Source organism: Sturnus vulgaris, chromosome 1 (genome assembly GCF_052056855.1).
Source record: "Sturnus vulgaris isolate bStuVul1 chromosome 1, bStuVul1.hap1, whole genome shotgun sequence".
In the NCBI taxonomy this organism is placed as follows: domain Eukaryota; kingdom Metazoa; phylum Chordata; class Aves; order Passeriformes; family Sturnidae; genus Sturnus; species Sturnus vulgaris.
In genome coordinates, this window is record NC_142243.1 from 66,483,441 (window position 1) to 66,504,790 (window position 21,350).

The 21,350-nt window shown below is 37.7% G+C and overlaps 1 protein-coding gene across 4 annotated transcripts in view; it reads right to left on the reverse strand.

Annotated features, from left to right (window-relative positions):
* CDKAL1 (CDKAL1 threonylcarbamoyladenosine tRNA methylthiotransferase) overlaps positions 1-21,350 on the reverse strand; it is a 375,055-nt gene that overhangs the window by 230,161 nt on the left and 123,544 nt on the right. For all 4 annotated transcript variants that reach the window (XM_014877962.2, XM_088168720.1, XM_088168732.1 and 1 more), the window contains 2 exons: positions 20,149-20,197; positions 6,195-6,315 (listed from right to left, as the gene is read on the reverse strand). In XM_014877962.2, coding sequence (XP_014733448.1) covers positions 6,195-6,315; positions 20,149-20,197 — 170 coding nt within the window. The remainder of the gene's footprint in view (positions 1-6,194; positions 6,316-20,148; positions 20,198-21,350) is intronic.

A 21,350-nucleotide genomic window follows, 5' to 3' on the forward strand; every position in this document is an offset into this window, starting at 1 on the left:
ATCTTATGCTGGCAAAGGAATAAATACTGTTCTGACTGGACTCTACACATCTGTCAGTGTACTGGCATCAAACCAGAAGCAAAAATTGTCCCTCCATCAGAGCAGGAAAATAGAGCCCTGTGCTTCTCTTTTTGATTTCTCTGTTGACATTCTCCTCATTTTTGAGATTATGTCACTGGCCATCTTACATACTGCTGGCTGGGGAAGCCTACTGATATTTCTTGTTCTTCAGACATCTTACCCAACTGTAGCAAAGAGATGGAATATGATCTTCTTTTAATGCAAAAGCAGCCTGAAATAGGTGTTGATTCAATGAAGACTACATGTAGAAAATGCATCTATGCATACCACCAAAAACTTTCCACATCTCTTACCAGCGTTATTTTACCTTTTTTTCACAACCTAACACCTCACAGGTACTTAGTCAATAAAGACCATAAGGAAGGAGAAAACCAGCTAATGCTGTGAAGTTTAAATGTGACAAACATTAACTGAATCAAGTATTTCACATAACATTTTAAACAAACAAAGTTGAAAACATTAAAACATTTAGTTTATGACCTCTTTTTTTTTTCCTGGCAAAATTAAAAAAAAACAAACAAAACCAAAAATACCAAAACCCAAATTCTCTACACTTTTATGGACATACAACTCCAGGGTATTTTATATATTCAAACCTAAACAAATGCTGAAATGAAATATATTGAAAAATTATTACATGATCTCATATAAATTTAATTTCAGCTCTTGGAGAAAATTCAATTCTCATATTCTCCCATTTATAAAACTGAAAAATCTGCTTAAAACAGAAAACTATGAAAAAATAGAATTTTAACCTTTCACATTATATAAACAGGGAAATATTCCTGCTTGGGAAAGTCAGGATTGAAAATAGTAACTCTTTAGATTCTTTTTAAGATTCTGAATTTTTGGTCACTTGATTCGTAAGTCACTGAGTTCTGTATGTAAAACTACTTTCTTGTTTTTGGGGTTTTTTTTTGTTCTGCTAGATTTGGATCCTTTGGCAGCTTGGAAACACTCTGAATGACCACCACTAGATAACATGACTTAAAATACCCCTACAAAACTAGCAGGATGCATCAAGGCTCTAAGCAGTGCTGTGTATGCTCACTCTCAACATCAACTTTGCTAGCAAGGGCTGTCCCATGAGAAAAAAGGTTGCAGTTCATCAACACAGAGCACTAAGCTTGAAGTGTTAAGTTTAATTAGAACTTAACACACAAAAGCAGATCTGAAAATCTTTCTCAGATAAAGTAACATCTCCTCTAAGATGCTCCAGCACTGTAGGAATAATCTAGTCTAATATATGCACGTTCATGGCTATGTTCCTTTTGGTTTTGAATTCCCTGTTCAGTGCATTCTTCTCTAGCCAGTCATATGAGCAGCACAGTAACTTGCCTCCTCCATTAGGAGAGGTAGAAACTTCAAAAAGAATACAGAAAGCAATTTAGCAGACCTATGTGCAAACCCACACATCAGTAAATTCCAGTGTGGCTCATATTCAGGTGGTATTACACTCCTCTCATGCTTCTCAAAGGCATACAGAAAAAGCACAAATAAAGTCATACTTGAATGTATGTGAGTGGCAATAAGGGAGTTCAAGTCATACCAACAGAGATACATGAACAATAGTTCAAGCTACAAAGCAGATACAGAATTAATTAACATGTGGAAAAGCAAGTCTCAATCCCTCTAAAGAGAGCTGTCTAGGTGCTACATGGGTTATGAAACTGGCTCTAATGATGATGAGACCACATGGAGAAAAATATTTTTCCCTAGACCTAAATGAAGCTGTAATACAAAATAAATCTTGAGAACATTTCTCTTTCTTACTTCAAACTAACAGAATAATCACATTAGGATATTAGTTTAAAAATTTATGCCTTTTCTCCAAACAGCATTTAACATGCTTTTCTACTACTATTACCTGGATGGTTCCAGTAAGATGACGACCTGTACAATACATGCTTATGACATAAATAAAAGTGGAAGAGATTTAACCAAGTGCCCTTAATTCAAAGCAGAAAATTATTCTGGAGCACAGGAACAAATCACTGTTTCCAGGTTCAGATCTACTGATAAGGTCACTTATTTCTTATGGGGAAATTACAGAGGCCAATCTACAGCTTGTATGGGATACTGGGATGGTAAGTACTTCTTATGTATCTGTATATAGAAAATTGAAGAGTCACCAGCATATCTTTGCATGTCAGAGAAGTCTGGTAAATCTCTTGTGCCTCCATTCCGGTAACTCACCATTAGTCTGTGCAAACTAATACTTGGAAACTCTGAAACATGTCACTCCTGGGACGAGAGCTTTTCTCTAGAGTCACAGTCTGTTGACAGAAACCACCAACTGTCATGGTAAATTAAACAAATAGGTTGGATTTCTCAATGAGAAAACAACAACCCTCGGGACAATCCAAATTAACAGTAGAAAAAAACCTGTCAATTTACTTTAAAAAAAAAAACAAAACAAAAAAACACTAAATAAAAAAAAGTGCCAAACACTGAACAAGACACAGGTCCCTGTAAAGGCAGAGCATCACCTTTTTAGGGACAAACATGCCACTGTGTAAAACCTCTGAGCTGGCTCATGACTGAAAGAAGTAGCACCCAATCTTCACGGATACTCCATACCTAGTGGGGTTTTGCCTCGGTTTATTTTTAATTATTATTATTACAGACTGCAAAGCGTAGTGGAGACAACATGTCTGTCCCTTGGTAAGACAGATATGATCTGTGCAAACAGCTGAGGACACACATATACAGTAGCAGTCTGGGCAAAACAAACAGAGAGGATGTGCACATGCAGGCATGCATTTGTGCTTGGACAAATACAGAAAAAGTTCACAGCTCCTAAACAAGGACAGAAGCCTTTGGGTCAGGAAATTTTTTTCCTCCATTTCTGAGAAAAGGAATGAATAAAAGAAGCTTTAAGTCAGAATTGCCAAATTGGATGCCATCTTAAGTTCAGAAACAAAGACACAAATGTATGGATGTGAGAGGTGCCTTAACAATCAGCGCTTCTGGAAACTTCCAAAAATTAAGTGCTCCTTCTGCACCTACAGAAGAATAGATTCAGCTGGCAGATGTCCATGTACATAAAGGAATTCATCCTACTGGAGAGGGAAAGGGGTTAACATGAGCCATCAAAGACTCCAGGCCTTTGGGGAGGAGAGAATATACATGCTCCAATAAGCCTTTTCTTCCCCCACAGAATTACGGAAGAGGCCAAGGTTTCATTAAACCCCCAGCTGGAAATGGTAACTCAGCACCACCTGTCACAGCCCTGAGGGCACCCCCAGGCCCTGGCTGACCTGCCCAGCCTCAGCTGCTGCCTCCACAGCCCACTCTGCACCAGGAGCCCCAGTGAAGCCCACGCTTCTGTTCCCAGACCTGCCTGCCTCCAGTCCTGCACTCATCTCCTCAGCCCTGTGGTATCTGTGCTATTCTCCCCAGGCCTGTCTCCACCTCATATCCTTTTTGATCCCCACTGGAGCCCCCGGACATGCCCAAGCCGTGGGTGATCATTTCATCCCCCAGGCACACGGTGTGACTCTTAGGGCTGTCCTGTGCAGGGCTAAGAGTTGCACTCTCCGATCCTTGTGGGTCCCTTCCAACGCTGCATATTCTGTGATTATGGAATTTTCCACATCTGGGACTGCCGATGGGTCCTACTACCAGCCCCCAGCTTTGCCATGCTGATGAGGCTCCGTGGCACCAGGTGTCCTGCACCAGGTGAGCACTGCCTGTGCTGGTGGCATCCTCACCTCCCTTCTCTTGGCCTCCCTCACCAAGAAGCCCTGCTCATGCTGCTCCCAAGTGCTGCCATTTAACAGCAGCAGACAAAAATATTTCACAAGAGAAAACCACTATTTTTAACAAAGTATTTGTTACTGTTTTAGGACCACCTTGTCCAAATTCACCTCTTAATAAAGAGCACTGTACCAAAAAATAGTCTTCAAAGTTTTCTCCAGTCACTAAACAGAGAAAACTGAGTTCCAATGTGGTGTTGGTACTAAAAATTGACATTTCCAGACTAGTAAGGCAAACCTCATAAAATTAGCACAGTCAAATCACAGTGGTTAATACATTCTCTGTATTAATTCACTCACTTTGTTCATTACATTTTTATATTTTCCAAAACTACTGAGCACTGCTGCCTAAAAGGCAGTTTGTTTTTCAAACCCAGACCAATATGCAAAAAAATCATCTACAATACACAGCTGGAGAGGCTGGGAAGGGGGAAGGGGAAGAGAAAGACAGGAAAGCCCAAGAATCTGTATTTCAGGAGAGGAAAGCAGGCAATATAACACAGATTGACACAACAGTTAATTTAGATGTCTTATACAATTAACTTGTTTGAGGCTTTAAGGATGCTTTGGCCTTATCAAGTGATATTTGACTTTCTTCTCCAAGGAATAGATATGTTTTTGTGATTTACAGTATTTTTTTTATATTGTCTCATGGTAGAAAATAGGTATTTAATTGACCTAAGAACAGCGAGAACTACTATGCCATGTAGTTTTTGTTTGTCAATTATCAGGTTCAAAAGAAAAGGTTTTCTGAAAGTAACTTCTTAGGAGATGTTAACAACCTGCAGTTTGATCAAATTTTTGGGAAGTAATTTTTGGAAAGTAATTTTTTCAAAACCCAGTAAAAGAATACATCTATTCAAAATATATTTAAAAATGTTTCAAATGGCTGCTACCCACATCAGTCACCTAATGCTAAGTGTATATACCCTACAGTACCCTTTAATTAACCTCTGTAATTAAAGTAGTAATAATCTCATATTTGAAATAATTCGAAATAATTTTTAATTTTCCTATCTTAAATTCATTACTGTACATCAAAAGACATGAACAAAACCATAGCTCAATTAGCTTAAAACCTTGTAAATATTTACAACTAGAAAGGTATTATAACATTACACTGTGATAAATATTAATGGTAATGGAAAATTTTGATCATCTGAAAGTCAGACACAGCCAAATGTAAAAAAATTGTTTTAACCATGAAAAAAATTTTGATGGACACAAACAAGATGTTCACTGAAAAGAAAGTAAGGTAAAGAATTTAGAAAACTTTAAGTAACTACACCAAAGAGCTTATTTCTAGTCTTCAAAACCAATCAATGAACAAAAATGCAGTTTAAAAAGGAACTATAATTCAGCAAATTGACAAAATGTCACTCATATATTTACCAGAAGTCAGAGGAAGAAAAAGTAACCCCACTGAGCCTTGAACTGGTATACTGACCTAAACAGCACACTAGGTTTTGCAGCAATTATGAAAGCCACATTACTAAAAGACAATAAAGTAAGAAAGAAAATAGTATCAAAACTCCTTGATGAAAAGTTTATGACCATGCTAATCTGAACTCAGAACTGAGATACAGTACTTTTTTTTTTCATTCTAGGCAGTAAGTTCACACCTACCTGGGATGCCCAGAGCAATGCATTTTAAATTTAATCGCTAGGGAAATTACTACATAAGTTGGAAATGATGGGAAAATCAGAAGAGAACTCGTGTGATTTTTGTTGTTGCTGCTTTCTTTCTTTTTTTTTAATAAATTGACAAAATGGAAAGATACCAACTGGCCCTGATAAAAGAAAAGCAGCAAGGGAAGGAAGATTAAAATATAATTCCTCAAAGTAGGAGTACAGAACAGAAAAATGCTTGTAGTCTTATGGGGAAATGGGCATCCAGAGTTGACTGACAGGAGAGAGTAGCTTGTTCAAACGAATATAAGAATGAAATATATACATGATAACTCCTTAAAAACAGGTTAGAGAAGCAAGACAGAAGTAACTGTATCTAATTTAGCCATTAATAAATCTGGGCTGACAATCACATCATACAGATCTCAACAATGTTTACAGATCACAATGAATTACTAACAATATTCTGGAACTACCATATTAGAAATCAAAAAAACACAGAGGGGGGAAAAAAACCCTATAAATGCTCTTTTCTTCTCATAACTGAATAAGCAAGGATTTATTTTTCAAAATGAATGTAATTTAACACCTTAAACTATTTAAAAGTGGTCATCCTGCCTCCTTCTATGTAGCTTAGGAGTAATACACTAGACCTTCAGAAAGAGATAAAAGGAATTCCTCTGCAGTACTGAAGTACTTAGTTTTCTAAGTTTGGAAGATTCTTACCCTGTATTGATGGAAATGATTTCTATCAGCGGATTCTTCCTAATCTTTGGCAAATCCAATCGTGCTCCCCCCAAACGTTTTCCATTATCCTTTTTCTGACCCAGCAGTCTCACAGAATGACCTTCAAATTAAACAAAACAAACAAACAAAAAAAGCAGTCATTACAAAGAACAAGTTGTTTTGATTTGCTCTTCTTCAGAAATAGTGTTTATATTTCAAAGACTGAAAATGAGAATGAGATATAATAATATATTTCCACCATCTGGAGCATTTAAAAAGAGACACTGACAGGTAAAATAAATTATCTCAAAATGAGCAAATTATTTAATCCAATTATCTTTTCACACTTGCAGTTTCTGTTTTATATGATTAAAATTATCTAAGCAGTCTTATTTTCAGATTCTCTCGCAAATAACAACATAGCAATAATATTTAAATGAGTTGTATGGCAGGATCAAAAGGTTCTTCCCAAAAATTTTCATTCAAACTTAAATTAGTAGGTAATAAAAAGCTAAATACTTTTTAGCTTATTATATGGAGAACTAACACATTTCAAGGTTACCTGACTAAGTCTGAAAGTGCTTCAAAGCCTATCCTCACATGTCCATGGCTAAGCTGACTACCACGATTTACACATATTCCTCCCACCTCCACGACAACTGCAGATCAGAAAACTGCCTCACAACTACTTTCCTGAAGCCATTAATATTCAGAGAGTAAAATATAAATAATTTCACCAATTGCCTACAACATCAGTCATACCACAACAAGTCCCATATTTAAAGAGCACAAATGACAGGGTTTGCTGATATTTTGAAGCAAGAACTAACAATGAAAAATCAAAACAATTGCATAAGGTAGTCTAAAGTGTTCCCAAGTTATCAGTGTAAGACTTGTATCATTTACTCCACACAGCCTAGAACAGGCAGGTGAGAGACAGCATATGGAAGCTAATTGTAGATACCTGAATAGAGTTGGAAAACAACAACTCAAGCTGCCACGAAGAGAAAGTGTATATGTGTTTAACTTGGAAAACTCTGTGATAGTAAACCCCACAGCTTCAATCACTCAAGTATTTCAGGGAAGAAAAAACCTAACCCTAAAATAAAAAACCTAAAATGCATGAAACTATAAAGTACAAGTTGAGCTACATCCAGCACAGCATAGCCTATGAACAATTCAAATCAATTAAAAGCTGTGTTGTAACAAAGCTCCTAACTTGTGTTACCAACATCTATTTAAAAAATTAATTCCTTCATCAGTCAAAGCCTTTCTTCACTGTCTGTTTTGAGGAGTCATAAATTAATTTTTGAATAATGTGGCATTCATGCTCTTAATTTATTTCCTTGACATGGCAACAACAGCCTGGAAAAAACCCAACTACTTCTAGAATAACATCTTCCTCAAGTTTTTTAAAGATACATAAAAACTCTGTATCAAAAATGTGACTCAATGAACAAGTGAGCAGGACTGACCTGATAGCATAAAGGTTAAAACCAATAGGACACATAATGGTTGATACTGATAGAAGTCATCATAAGGTCGACAAGAAACAAAAGGCATTAATTCTGCATTTGCATTTGACAAAAAATTCATTACATCCTGTGGTGAATTTAGTAATACGATGCTTGTGCTAATAGCATTTGTTCAATTACTCACTTCTACCTTTTCCTGAGAATAAGAGCAATACCATTGACTTACAATATCATCAGTTATTTTCTAATCTAATACTTTTTTTTTTAATTTACTTGTATAACAAAAGTGAGGGCCTTAAACCAGAAACAGAGAACATTCCTTTTTATATTTCTTAATGCTGTGGTTTATTTAGAATAAACCAGTTTATCCATTTTAAAAATATTCAGCTACATTGCTATATTAAAGGTGTATTTGGACTTCTGGCTGAAAACACAGTGGAACTATTCTCACAGTAGTCTTTAAACAATCAGGCTTAACAACAACAAGTTACCCAAAATTTAAAATTCACACAATTAGAATTGTGGTCAAACCACCATTCTTAGGTTTAAAAAAGCAAAATTAAAACAACAAACCACAAAATCGACCTGCCCCCCTCCCCAAGTAATATCTCAGAGTGCAGAATTAGGGAGGCCTCACCTCCTCAGAGCACAGACCCTCACAGGGAGAAGCCATGTGTGTTCCTGCTCTCTAACAGGAATTTAGCTCATGCTCTCTCTTTCTCATATTCAGAGCATTACTCAAACAGGCAACCACCCCCAGAAACACCCCATAAGATTAGACCAATCTACAGATAGACTATAACTTATAAGTCTTATTCTTAAGACTGAGCTGCTTCTATTGTCAGAGACTTCCTTTATGCAGGAAAGAAACTCCAGCTCTGTGACCATCTCCCATGTGATCCACTGATTGCTAACACCCACTCCAACCCTGAGCCCGAGCTCAGGAAATCTATGGCCTGGCAATCAAATAGGGCAGCTTATTCTAACATAAAATACACTTCCCATATTCCTCCTGAATGACACTGAAGTTCGAATTATGAGGCTTGTGAGATCTGTGGGGTACTCAAGAATAGCAACATCCCTGTACTTTTCAGTCCAGACATCAGAGGGTAAAAAAAATGCCCCTAGTGGGAGATGACTTTTAGCAGAGAGTTAGTTTAATGCTTCCAGAAAGCAAGCACCACATGCACATCCAACTACTGAGACTTATGTGGCAGGCACACTTAATTATTTTTCTTAGGAGGTAAAACCTCTCAATTACAGTATTCCTGACCTTAAATCCTTTTTCCCCTACTCCATCCAAGGACTATTTTGTTTCATTTTAAGTAATCACTAAAGCATCTGTTTACAGAATGGCTACTATTAATAAAACATAGCTTGATAAACACTGAATCATACTTTTTCACATGCTGTAAATCTTTTTTCCTCATACTTTTTTCAAGAAAACTTAAAAATAAATATTTTGCCATCTTCAACTAGGAAAAGGCTAAATCATTTTTTTTAGATTGTCTAACCAGCATTATTAAGGCCAGACCAACATCAAGTTCAACAGAAAAAGTAGTAATTTTAAATCTCATTCATGACCTCCTTTCAAAGCTTAGAATGGGACAAAACACTGCAATTAAGCTTTACTTCTAAAGCATTTTATCTGATTGAGTTACCATCTCTCTGACTTTACAGGTTGCATAACTTACCTAAGCAAACAGGTGTCCCAAACTTAAAAGGAGTCTGTCTTTTCATGTTTCTTTCTTTTTTTTTAAGTTTTTTACAACATTTGTGAAAACTGAATTAATCTCAAGTCTATTACCATAATGATGAGTGCTCCATCTCAGATATCAAACAAACACCACTCCTTTTTTGAGGGCTCACTCTACAATGCAAGCTTTGAAACACAGCTTAAAGACTAACAGACCTAGTCAGGTTAGATAGGAAAGCCTAAATGATCTAGGCCTATTAACTGCTTCTGCTATAAAAATAACTTTTCTACTTCCACACAGTCTAGCAGCAGATAAAATTCCATTAAGAAAAAACAAAACAAAACCTGAAAAAGTTAATTAGTGGTTTAGGTCATGCTTTAGAGAAGTTTTTCACTAATTAGTAGATAATTAATACAGATTACAACATAACAGAAATTCTAACCAAGTCCAGCATAGACACTTGCAAAGCAGAATCACTCACAAAAAGTGCAAATGAAACCAAGCAAGGAACAATTTGAAATGAATCAGAGCTCTCTAGTTTTCAGAACTGTTTAGTATGAAACTCATCTTTACACAGAAGTCAGTAGATGTAATTCACATTACTTGACATTCTCTGCAAGAAGGATGAGGTTGGGATGAATTAATCAGGTTATTAAATCCTACTGTTAGTTTAAAAGAGGGCATTTAAATGTGTCTAGTTTGGTAATTCAGTATGCAAAATGAAAATATTTTCAAGGTATTTATTTTCACTTGTTAAAAAGGACACAAAGAAGTAGCACAGTTTTAATGGCATGTACACATATCTTTAATCATAAATTTATGGGCTTCAGGATTGATGAAGAAGGCACAATCTTGAAATACAAATATATGAAGGGAACAGGTAATGGAATTTCTTTATCAAAAAATTATAGCATTAAATGTCCTGTGAACCTCAGGCTACCATCAGATCCCTGTGACCTAGAACCACAGAAGCATGCTAACAATATTGGAGCAAACAGATTCAAACAGGACTGGTACTTTCCTAGCTTATTACAAGAGTAAGTCAGGCTTAGTAAATTTTAAGTAAACTTTACCTGGCTATCAGCATCATATCAGATACTAGTAGATCTATATTTTAATAGACAGCTTCACTCTGTCCATAGGCTGGCACACCTCAAGAACTGCTGGGAAATTATATCTGCTTGAAAGATGGAAGAGGGCAATCACTGAGGGTCCCTCTCCATCCCTGCACACCCCACTGGAGCTATACAGTGTGACTCTGAAACAAAGCTCCCAGCCAGACACAGATTCCTTAGCTATTAGCTTCCAAGTACAGTACAGATACTCAAGCAGCTCAAAACCATGATTTTACAGAAAATCCTCAAAGACGCAGGAAACCCCAGCCTTGGCAGTAACAATTTCTATTGTTTTCTGCATCTTCTGTTACCCACTTTTTCCCTTTCCCAGTTACATCACTATGCTTAGAGGTTATTCACCATTTCCTGAAAGATGCTTTTTTCCTCACAGCACAGCTGCCAATGCGCTGTTCTGCATTTCTCAGATGTCTCTCACCAACCTGTCTGATCTTCACCAGCATCTTTAGGGAACAAGACTAAGCACTATTTCATGTACTCTTGCACACATTTCCTTCCACCACTGTTTGGTTCTTTATGAATAGAGAGCTTCCTTTCCTCAAGGTTAGCACTGGAAAAAATAGCACATTGGAGCAGTGTAGCTAAGGAAAGGAAGGTAAAGGCATATTAAAGGAAAACAAAGTAATAAATTTCTTCAAACAAAAACTGAAGGAAGAAGTGTAAAGAAAAACCAAAAGCAGTAATAAAGACTGAAAGAAGCATCAAGCAAGGGCAGACCATAAGCTCCTCTCCCATCTTTTCTCCCTGCCCTGCAGCACAAACATGCTGTCCCACAGCAGACTTGACCGATTTCAAAGGAATTCCCAAGCTTCCCAGAGCAATCACATGCTGTCAGGCACACACAAGTGCAAGAACAAGGACACTGATTGGTTTAGAACTCTGCTGTGTGGATGTTCCCACCCAAACCAACCCCAACTGGCCAGCAGCACATTGGCATCCCTGAATGTCACCAGTGGCATTTCCTGTCTAAAGTAAATTCAGGGAACCAAGCCTAACTGCAAGGTATGTGCCCTGCTCCTGACCAAGCAACTAATATAAATTATTCCTCTTCTAAGTCTGCGAAGATGTGAATGTTCTGTAACAGTAAAACTCTTTCATCTGGTGTAGGCAAGAACAAGGAATAATTCAAACTAATGCTGTCAGAGTTACTGATGTTTACTTGTGTGTCAATGCACCATGCCTTGGACCAGGCATCCAGTCCCATTAGGATGCTGATAGCAGGTGGTATGTTTGATCCAGTCTCTGCATTTTGAACTCTTTCATAAAAAGATTGCTTTCCACCCTATACCAAATCAAAAAGCTTCATAGAAATGTGCAGGCATTACTAAGCATACAGCACATTTGTAACTAGCTTGAAATACAGAGAACTATTAAGTGTTGCACTTGGAATTAGCATCCAACAATAATACTGCTCTGGAAGACTGTGGAATGTGAGTGTCACACCAGTGAAGACAGGAGCTTTTAAAAATTAATTTAATCTAATTTCAGAAGCAATATATTCAGTAGAAAAGGTCTGCAGGTGTCCCATATTGCTAAAATTCACACACCACTTTCTCTCCATTAAACATGCAACACCTCTTTATTCTTGGCACGTCTCCAGTGTATGACTCAATCATAACAATATCTGTAAGCACTAAAACTGTACTGTACAAGAAATCATGCAGAAAAAGAGATAACTATTAACAAGGAATTACTGTCCATGTAAAAATTTCACCAAGTTAAATTAAGAATATAAGCATTCAAGAACATTTTTGACACGCCCATAGTATTTTCCTCTCACAGCAAAAGCACTCGAAATGCCCTATTTAAGGCACTACTGCTTTCTTTTCAGGATTCAATAGCTTCACCCTACTTATTCTGAGATCATGCAATGTTATTGTCTTTCTGAAAAAAGTGCCTGAACGTTAAATCTCCTGTGAGCTCAAAATACCAGCCACAATTCCACAGCTCAGAAGGACAATGCTAAGAATCGACTACAGGAAGAGTTCCCCTGACCCTCTGTCCTCACCTCTCTGTGAAGAAATGCATTTGATTAGGATCAAAGGTTCTGCTCAAAACCTCAGGAGATCCTAGAAGGGAAACTTCCAAGGGAAAAGACGTTTTGAATCAGATAAAACAGGCTGCATTATGAGGAAGGGATGTGCTGAAAGCAGGATTGTCAGAGCCAGCTGCAGCAGCAGAAGTAACTTACCTAATGTTCTAGGGTGTGCAGGCTGAACACAACAAATTTAGCCTTAGAGTGAAACTGAGCTGAACTTCTCGCTGTATGCAAAATCACGAGGTACTCTTTACATTTACCAGCCACGAGGATTGTCTAACAGAGCTAAATCCAGGTGAGTCTATCCAATGTGAACAGGACAGAAAAATAGGGATGCTGTAAGATACTCATTCACTCCAAGTGTGGAAAAGAGCACATATGAGTCTGGAAGAAAAGGCACCTTTTCCATGAACATCACAGGCTCATTTAACAATGAGCAGTCACAATTGTGCTACTGAGATTTTCAATCTGTTTCCACCCAGTTGCTTGTTTTCTTCTTCTGTGGTACTATTTATTCAGTTTCTGTGAGCTACTAACAAAATAAGGTCATAACAATGACAGTCATAATAGGGATAGTCAGTTCTATCATATTTATAAATTAAATCAATGAGATAACTGCACTGAGAAAAATAATTACAAAACCTATCTAACGTCCTGGATCATCTCACACACCTATTAGTCCCTGCACAGCAAAAAAAAAAAAAAGTCCAGACATAGCAAAAAAAACAATAAAATTTCTTGTAAGAGCAAACACTAGTTGATGGTAGCAGAAATCTATTGCCCCAGCAGGGATGATTTTAATGTTGAGCCACATCATTATTGATATTTTATAAAAGCAATTAAAATCTGCCTTTGCAGAAATAGTTTCTCTACAATTACTGTAGATTTCTCATCATGCTCTACATTTTTATTTAACTTACAGTCTACAAAGCTTAACTCTCTGAACTGATAATGTCACAGATCATGGAATTGCTATTTGGAACTCCCCAGTACCCTTCAGTACATTACACTTTAAGTAAGCAGTCAGAAAGGGGCAATCAAAACACAACCTGGTGCTCTCACTGAAGCATCTGGCTGCATGAAAAAACCTTCATTTGAAAACCATACAGTGGGACACCTTCCAGCCAGATCCTTTATAAGCCAGTGCTTGTTGTCAGAGTAGTTCTTAAATAACAGAAGGGGGAAAAAAAGCTACTTGTTTGAGTAATGACACTCTTCCTACCTATAATGCTTTGATGACAACAAAAAATTTATTATTTTGTTAAAATAGGAATATCTCCAAAATTTCCAATCCAGGGCAGACAAAACAGGGACAGGTGACATGTACTGCATTATGCCATTAACCTCAGTGATTGATACATACAAATAAGTGATGGGTCAATCTTTTAATCACAGCCATGGGCTCAAGTTATGGACTCACTGTAGCTCTGAAAACATGATTTCAGTACTACCAAACTTCCTTGAGTCTGTCAAACACGGCCCCTGGCACAAGTTCATAGAATCAGAGAACTCTTAGTGAAGGGCTTGGAAAGGACCTTAAAGATCATCTAGTCCCAACCTCGGTGCCATGGGCAGGTACATCTCCCATTAGACCAGTTGCTCAAGGTCTTATCCAGCCTGCCTCAACACAGTTTTTCCAGTTAGTGCCTTTACTATTCCACAATCTCAGTTTAAAAGACAGTTCTGCCTCCTAGAAGCCGCATTAGAGCCGTGGTGCTGCTCCCGGGGTGTGTGCAGGGGGCTCCGCCAGGAGAGGCCGGGGCTGCCAAGCGCCAGATGCAGCCGGCTCCAAAAGCCAGAGGGGAGCTCCACAGGTGTAAGAAAGGGAAAAACTCTGCCTGGCAGCGAGGAAAGAAGTGGAGGGAAAGCCCTGGGAGCAGCAAGGTGAGAAGAGGAGGAGGAAGAGCTGCGAGCGCCCCACTGGACCCCCCTGCAGCCACTGGAGAAGAGCAGAGGGAAGTAGATCGTGCCCCTGCGCTGGAGCAGGAGCCTGGAGCAAGGATCCTGGCAGCGACTGCACGAAGCCTGGGGGGACCCACACAGGAGCAGCCTGTTCCTGAAGGGCTGCCCCCCCGGAGCAGTTCTTGGATGCCCAGAGCCCAGGGGAATGGCCCAGGCTGGAGCAGTGTGGGGAAGCAGAGTGAGCACAGAGGGGCTGTAGCGGGCTGACCGCAGCCTCCACTCCCATCTCTCTGCACCGCTCAGAGGGAGGAGATGCAGCAGTCTGGGAGGAGAGAATGAAGCTGAGCATGGGAAGAAGAGGGGTGGGGGAAGGTAGTTTCTCACCACTCTATTCTATTTTTAATTGGCAATAAATTAAATTAATTTTCCCCAAGCCGAGTCTGTTTTCCCCATGATGGTAACTGGTAAGTGATCTTCCTGTCCTTATCATGACCCAAGAGTTATCCCATCTTATTTTCTCCACTGCCCTCGTGAGGAGTGAGAGAGAGAAAGCAGCTGGGTAGGGGTCTGGCAGCCAAACAAGGTCAACCCACCACACAGTGAAATAAATAAAACAACCCACCCAAAACTGCCCCCCTCACCTCCCCTTTCTATGTCCTTTCAAAGGAGATACAAACAGAAACAGAGACTTGATGAGGCCACTACCCTCCCTCTGACCCTCCTTAAGCTGAACTTTGGCACAAACAGTCAGTTTCCTGACTGCGAGCCAAATGATACTTTTCCTCAAATAGGAACTCCTGACTCTCCAATTTTTATTCTTCATTTGGCCTGTCATCAGCTTCTTAAGTCAAGGCTACTCTTCCCACAGTCACAGAAATTGAAGTGAGACTATTTTATCTACTGTTACCAGCAGATTATAGTGCAATCAAGCAGCACATACAAATACTATTTAACATTCTGGCATTCATATACATATATATATATATATATATACACACACATTCTCAGGTGGACAATCCAGTATAAATTCCACACTTTAGCCTACATACAATATAGGTAGAGTTTATCTCATTTTCATCCAGACAGTAACATGAATCCTTAACTGCTAACCACATGAGGACAATTAAGCAGTTTAGCAAATAATGGTCAATGTTTAAACTGGGAATGGATGAACAACTTCACTGGACAGGTCAACGTGACTGAAACTGAGAAAGGTTATGCTAAGTATAAAGGGCTCAACCCTGAAGTAATTTCCTTTGGTTGTTTTTTATAATCAGGTCTAATGACCCATTGTAAAACTATGTTTTGTGAAAGCATTAGACACACACAATATGGACTAAACTCAGTTCAACCTATGTCCCTCATCTCCCTAAGGCCTAAGCTAAAAGCAGACTGTACACAAATACTCTGGTCCCACGCCTCCCACCCCCACAAACACTTAATAATATGGGATTTGAGAACAAGTCTAGAAAGGAAGGGGGAAAAACCTAAATCTCTGAAGACCTAAATTCAAAGCCAGAAAAGAGGAATTTCTCCATTTAGTTAACATTTCTCCTTTAAAATACAGAACAAATGTATTCTCTTGCCTACTGTGGCTGTTTTTATACCCAAGGATGTATACATTCAGAGGCTTTTTTAAAAGACAGATTTTAGAGTGATTCATAAAAAGCTGACTTAAACAGTCACCATAAAGGCATTCTACAATTCCCACTAAAGACAAATCTTCAGCTTATTGGGGCATACTATAGAAACTGATCATCCCAAGTAACTTATATTCTATACAACAATTCTACTGAGTGATGGAACACACGTCAATTACAGGCCTGTTTTCACCTAGCTCACAGTCACCACAACTCCTTAGCAATACTTTCCTAATATTCTATGTCATCAGAACACCTTACTGGAAAACTAAGCACATGAGTGGGAATGGCTCCCTAATGTTGTAAAAATTGCTGTAATCCAGACTGGGTAATGTACAGATGAAGCAAGGTTTACTAAACTGTTAAATCAGAACCCTGCATGACAAAACCCTTCTGTTTATCAGGAACACTGAGAGCCACACTGGTTACACAGTTGTGGCCGTCACTTGGAGAAGCTCAGTTCTGAGACTGTGAATGAATTGTCTAGTTCCTCACAGGCAGAAGAGAGGTTTCAGATTATAAATTACCATATCATATGAAAAGTACGTGAAGATGCCTCTAGTTAAAATTTATCTTGGGACACAGTATAAATATTAATTAGACATGACCTGCATACAAATACTGCACTGCTATTGAAGATTGCTTCTGGAAGTGACAATTTACCTGCTAATTAGGAAATTTCAAAGATTCAATTCAACACTTGTGATAAAAGTTAGGATGGCATAAAAATGAGAAATCACTGAGCCTCTTAAAAGTCTCTCTCTCTCTCTCAGTTGTCAGTGCAACAACAAACATGCAAATCTTTTCCATTTTCTGATGAAGCAGAATAAAAAGATAAAGTCACATAAAAAGTGTTTATCAGAATTATCTTGATGGAGAGTTGGGAACTAACAATTACACTGTCTTCACACATAGGTGGTAAAGACCACCACAAAGATATATTTCTTGAAACTACCATCTCTTAACCTAGCAGAATGGCATTGTTCTGAAAAGATCTTCCTGACAATGCCCTTAAGACTGAGAAATAAAGCTAGAAGAAACACTTTCATATTTCATACAAAGAGTTCTGAATAATTCCAAGAAATCAATTTTCTTTGGGAGTACAGCAAGCTTTCAACCAAATCCAGCCAGGAAGCTATTTTAAAGAAAAACTGAAGAGATGACTATTAGGGAAAAAAAATAAGGAAAAAAATTCTTTCTACAAACTTTCCCTTTCTGTCAACTGTGTACTACAAAATTCAAGCATCCAAGAAAAACTAAGGTACCACTTAAAAAAATGGGAAGCCAGGGAAAGCTAGACTTCTAGAATTAAAACTAGCATCAGGGTAACTTGTTTCCACCTTGGAATTTGGACAGAAAATCCAGACAACTCAGTTAGGCTAACCAATCTACAGAGCTGTCCTATAGAGTGCAGACACTATGAAGTTCCACTTAGTCAAATTTTTTTTAAACATTCAATATATAATATTTTTTTAAGCTTTCAATATATACATAACCACACTACAGGAGTACACCAACCATGCAACCTTTAGTTTTTCTTAAAAAAAAAAAAGGTTAAAAAACTTGTGTTGTTCAGCTATGATAGATATCCAACTTAACAGTCATTGGTGTAAGCTGGCTCTGAATCCAGAATTCATATTTACTCCCCTGTCCCACGATATCTCCATCTCCTGAAAGTATCAGCAGCTTCAGAAACTGTTACCAATTATGTAGATTCATGAAAACAAAGGGTTACATTTCATTTGACCTTCCACTAATTTCATCTTCTACCATGTATCTACTTAATAAAATATTCTAATCAACAGTCCTGTTATATACAGTATTTTACTTCACTTGGATAATGTAAGTTCACAGTTAGACTCTTCATAAAACACAATGAAAAAGAGCTTCACATGCTTCTCCACTAGTAGATGATGCCAAAATAAATAAAATAATGCAGCTTCTTTAAGTAAATTAAAGAAATGTAAGTAAAAGCTCCTATTTTTATGGCTGGCTTTTACCAAAGTAAGCCATTATCATATGCTATGATCTCTGCCAATTTGATTCTCCTCCCAATTGTAATTTTATTGTCACAGATGGGTTAGAGTTGGAAAGGACCTCTGGAGACCACTTTGTCCAACCCTCTCACTCCAGGAGAGGCACTGAGAGCCATCCCCCAAGACCATGTCCACAGTATTTGAATACAGCCAGGGATGGAGTCTCTACCACCTCCCTGGGTAACCTGAGCCAGTGCTTGGGCATCCTCACAGCCAAAATGTGTTTCCCGGTGTTTAGAGGGAACCTCCTGTGTGTTTTTGTGCCTGTTGCCTCTGGTCCTGTCTGTGAGCACCACAGAAAAGAGTCTGTCTCACTTCTCTTTGCACCCTCAGGTATTTATATACTTTGATGTGATCCCCCTCCCTGAGCCTTCTCAGGCCCTCCTATGAGGAGAAAAGATCCACTCTTAGTGTCTTAACCATCTCTGTTTGACTCTCTCCAGCATGCCAATGTCTCTCTCAAAATGGAGAGCTGGTTTTGTTCATTTTTTCCAATAGAACTTCAGAAATCCTGTGTTCCATTACCTTTCGGGAAATCCCTAATGGAATTGGCACTATGTATGGAATTCAGCAGCTCACTTTCTCCTTCTAATTCAAATTGCTTTTAGTAAGTTAGAAAGGAACAAAAATCTTTCCAAAAATTCACACTTTTTAAAGTTTAAATGTTCATTAACGTTCCTATGAACATTATTTTCCAGCATTATATCAATGTTTAAAATGCAATCTAAAAATCCATTCAGTGAAAATCATTATTTTAACAGCTGCTACTAGATTATTTGTACTCTTATAACATTCAGTCACCATAACCTGAGTAATTATGTTATCAAAAAAGCAGTAATATCTGGAGTCAGTATAAATATTAAAAAGCCCATTTTTGTAAAGGAAGGGCATGCTGACCCGGGTTATCATCTTACTCCCTTAAGAACAAATAAAATTCAGAAAAAAGCAGATAGGGATCTGAAGTACCGTTGTAAAAATCATGAAGCATCCCCATTTCCAAATTATTGTCATGGAACATCATGATGTTTCTGGGAAAACAGTTTGGCTTATTAAATAAAAAATATATACTGAAAGTATTTCTTCTTTGTATGGTAAAGTAGGTTGTATCTCCCAAAAATAGATGCCATAAGTTAAGGACAATCTGGAAAAAATTTTGGTTGGGAGTACATAAAAGTACAGGTTTCACTCCTGAAAGCATTCAAAGCAACATGAAATATTAAGGCCTTCAAACCACAAGCTCTAGAAGCTTTACACCACACTATACAATTTTATGATAGAAGCCTTTTTTTCCTTTTAAAAATTTGCACTGCTTTAAACTTTCATGTTGTATTTGAAAAAAAAACCCACATATTCCAGCATTAAAGTTACTGACAGTGTCTTGTGGACTAGACACTTGTTTATATTGAAAGTACAGCCAATTAAACTAAACCTTGTAATTTAAAGCTTCATGGAACAGTAATTTTTATGGCCTGATAAGTAATGGAGACAAACTTAGGTAACCCAGAAGGACCCAGACAAATATATTTATTTAACAGCAAATGTTTACTGGTCAGGCTGCAGAAACAATACTGGGCTTTTTCCCCTCCTTCACTGCAAAGTATGAAGAGTACACACACAAACAAAGCCAGAGAGAAAAAGGAACACAGTTACAAAAGAACATTAAACCAGAAGATAATTAATCTGTCCTGCTGAGAAGAGCTCAGGGAGGTAAGCCAAAACACCAGAAAAGAAGAAAATACTAGAGAACTAAACAAAAGTAAGCAGAAGGTTAACACTCAATTAAGATAGTGCAGGAGATTTATACAATACTCTACACCAACTTACACTGATGAAATGATTTCTTGAAGTCTCCTCTTGACAGAAAACATCTCTGAAATTATCACTTATACAAAGCATACATGACAAAGTACAGCACTGCCCAAACATACAGCTGGAGCACAAAGCATTAGATTGAAAATGAACACACTAGCAGCACTTCTGCTAATGCTGACAGGTTTCAGACTAGCTGCAATTAGTTCAAGTGTGATGCTTACCTTTAATAGTTTCCTCCACAACTTCTACTACACGATCTATCTGCTGAACCTAAAAAAAAAAAAATCAAAAGTAGTTGTGTCAAAAAGTCAAAAGTGACTAAGTAGTCACCCACTGGACATTCTTTCATATTAACTAGTCTTTCAAGAGAGTCTTCTTCTGGATTAAGGGAGAGTAAAGAATTTTGGGCTGTGACAATATTTAATGACCATTACATAACATCTGCAACAAAGACAACAAATTTATGCTTTAGTTTTACATTTGCCAGAATTCACCAATAATGGTAAATAGCTCAATTATTTCTTAATAGATGTATTAGTCTTTATTTAAAATCACTGGGCAACACACTGTAGAGATTTTGGCATATGAAGTAGAAGGACTCAACATTAACACTGCAAAATTAAACACTCAGGAATTCTTGAAGCTGAGATTCTTTCCAGAGCTTTCATCCAAACCACCTATTCTGTGTAATTCTACTATAGATATTTACATACAATGTAGGAAAGCCAACTTGTCACACTTAGGGTAGTTTGCCATTTTTCCACAACATTCCCTTTTAAACACTGCTTCTCTAAGCCGTACATTACAAGGACTAGATTTTAGTATTATTTTAGCAGTCTTTTCCTTGGAGTTTCTTTTCCAGCTTGTTTCCAAAACAAGCAGAAAAGCAGAAGTTGCAGAGGCTTCAAGAGAAGAACCTGGAACTTGGATCCCTTGTATCAAAGCCATTAAGTCTCTCTGCCCTAAACCACTGAGTTTGTCATTTCCTGTAAATACAAGATTGTGCCATCTTGTCTACTTCACATTAATTTTTCCAGTCTGTCTAATAGAAGTTAAAAAAAAGCTCACCTATAGTTGGAGTCTGATTTTAAATTCCCAACTGAAGTCAGTGGGAGTCAGTTCCTTTCCTTGTCTGGGTGTTGGATCAAGTCCATGTAAAAGTATTTTTCTTTTTCTTTTCTTTTTTTTTTTAACCTCTTCAAATGCAGCCTTTTAAAACAGGGATGTCCACTATTTCCGATTTTTTAATACAGTATATTAGTTATGAATTCTAGAAATTAAGTTATAGTGTTGCTAATATCTGCATTTTAATAATTTTATTGAAAAATAAATATATTTAAATAATTTTCTAAATTACAAGCATTCACATTATAGACATGCTGACATATCTAGCAATCAACTTGTAAAGAAAGCACACATAAGC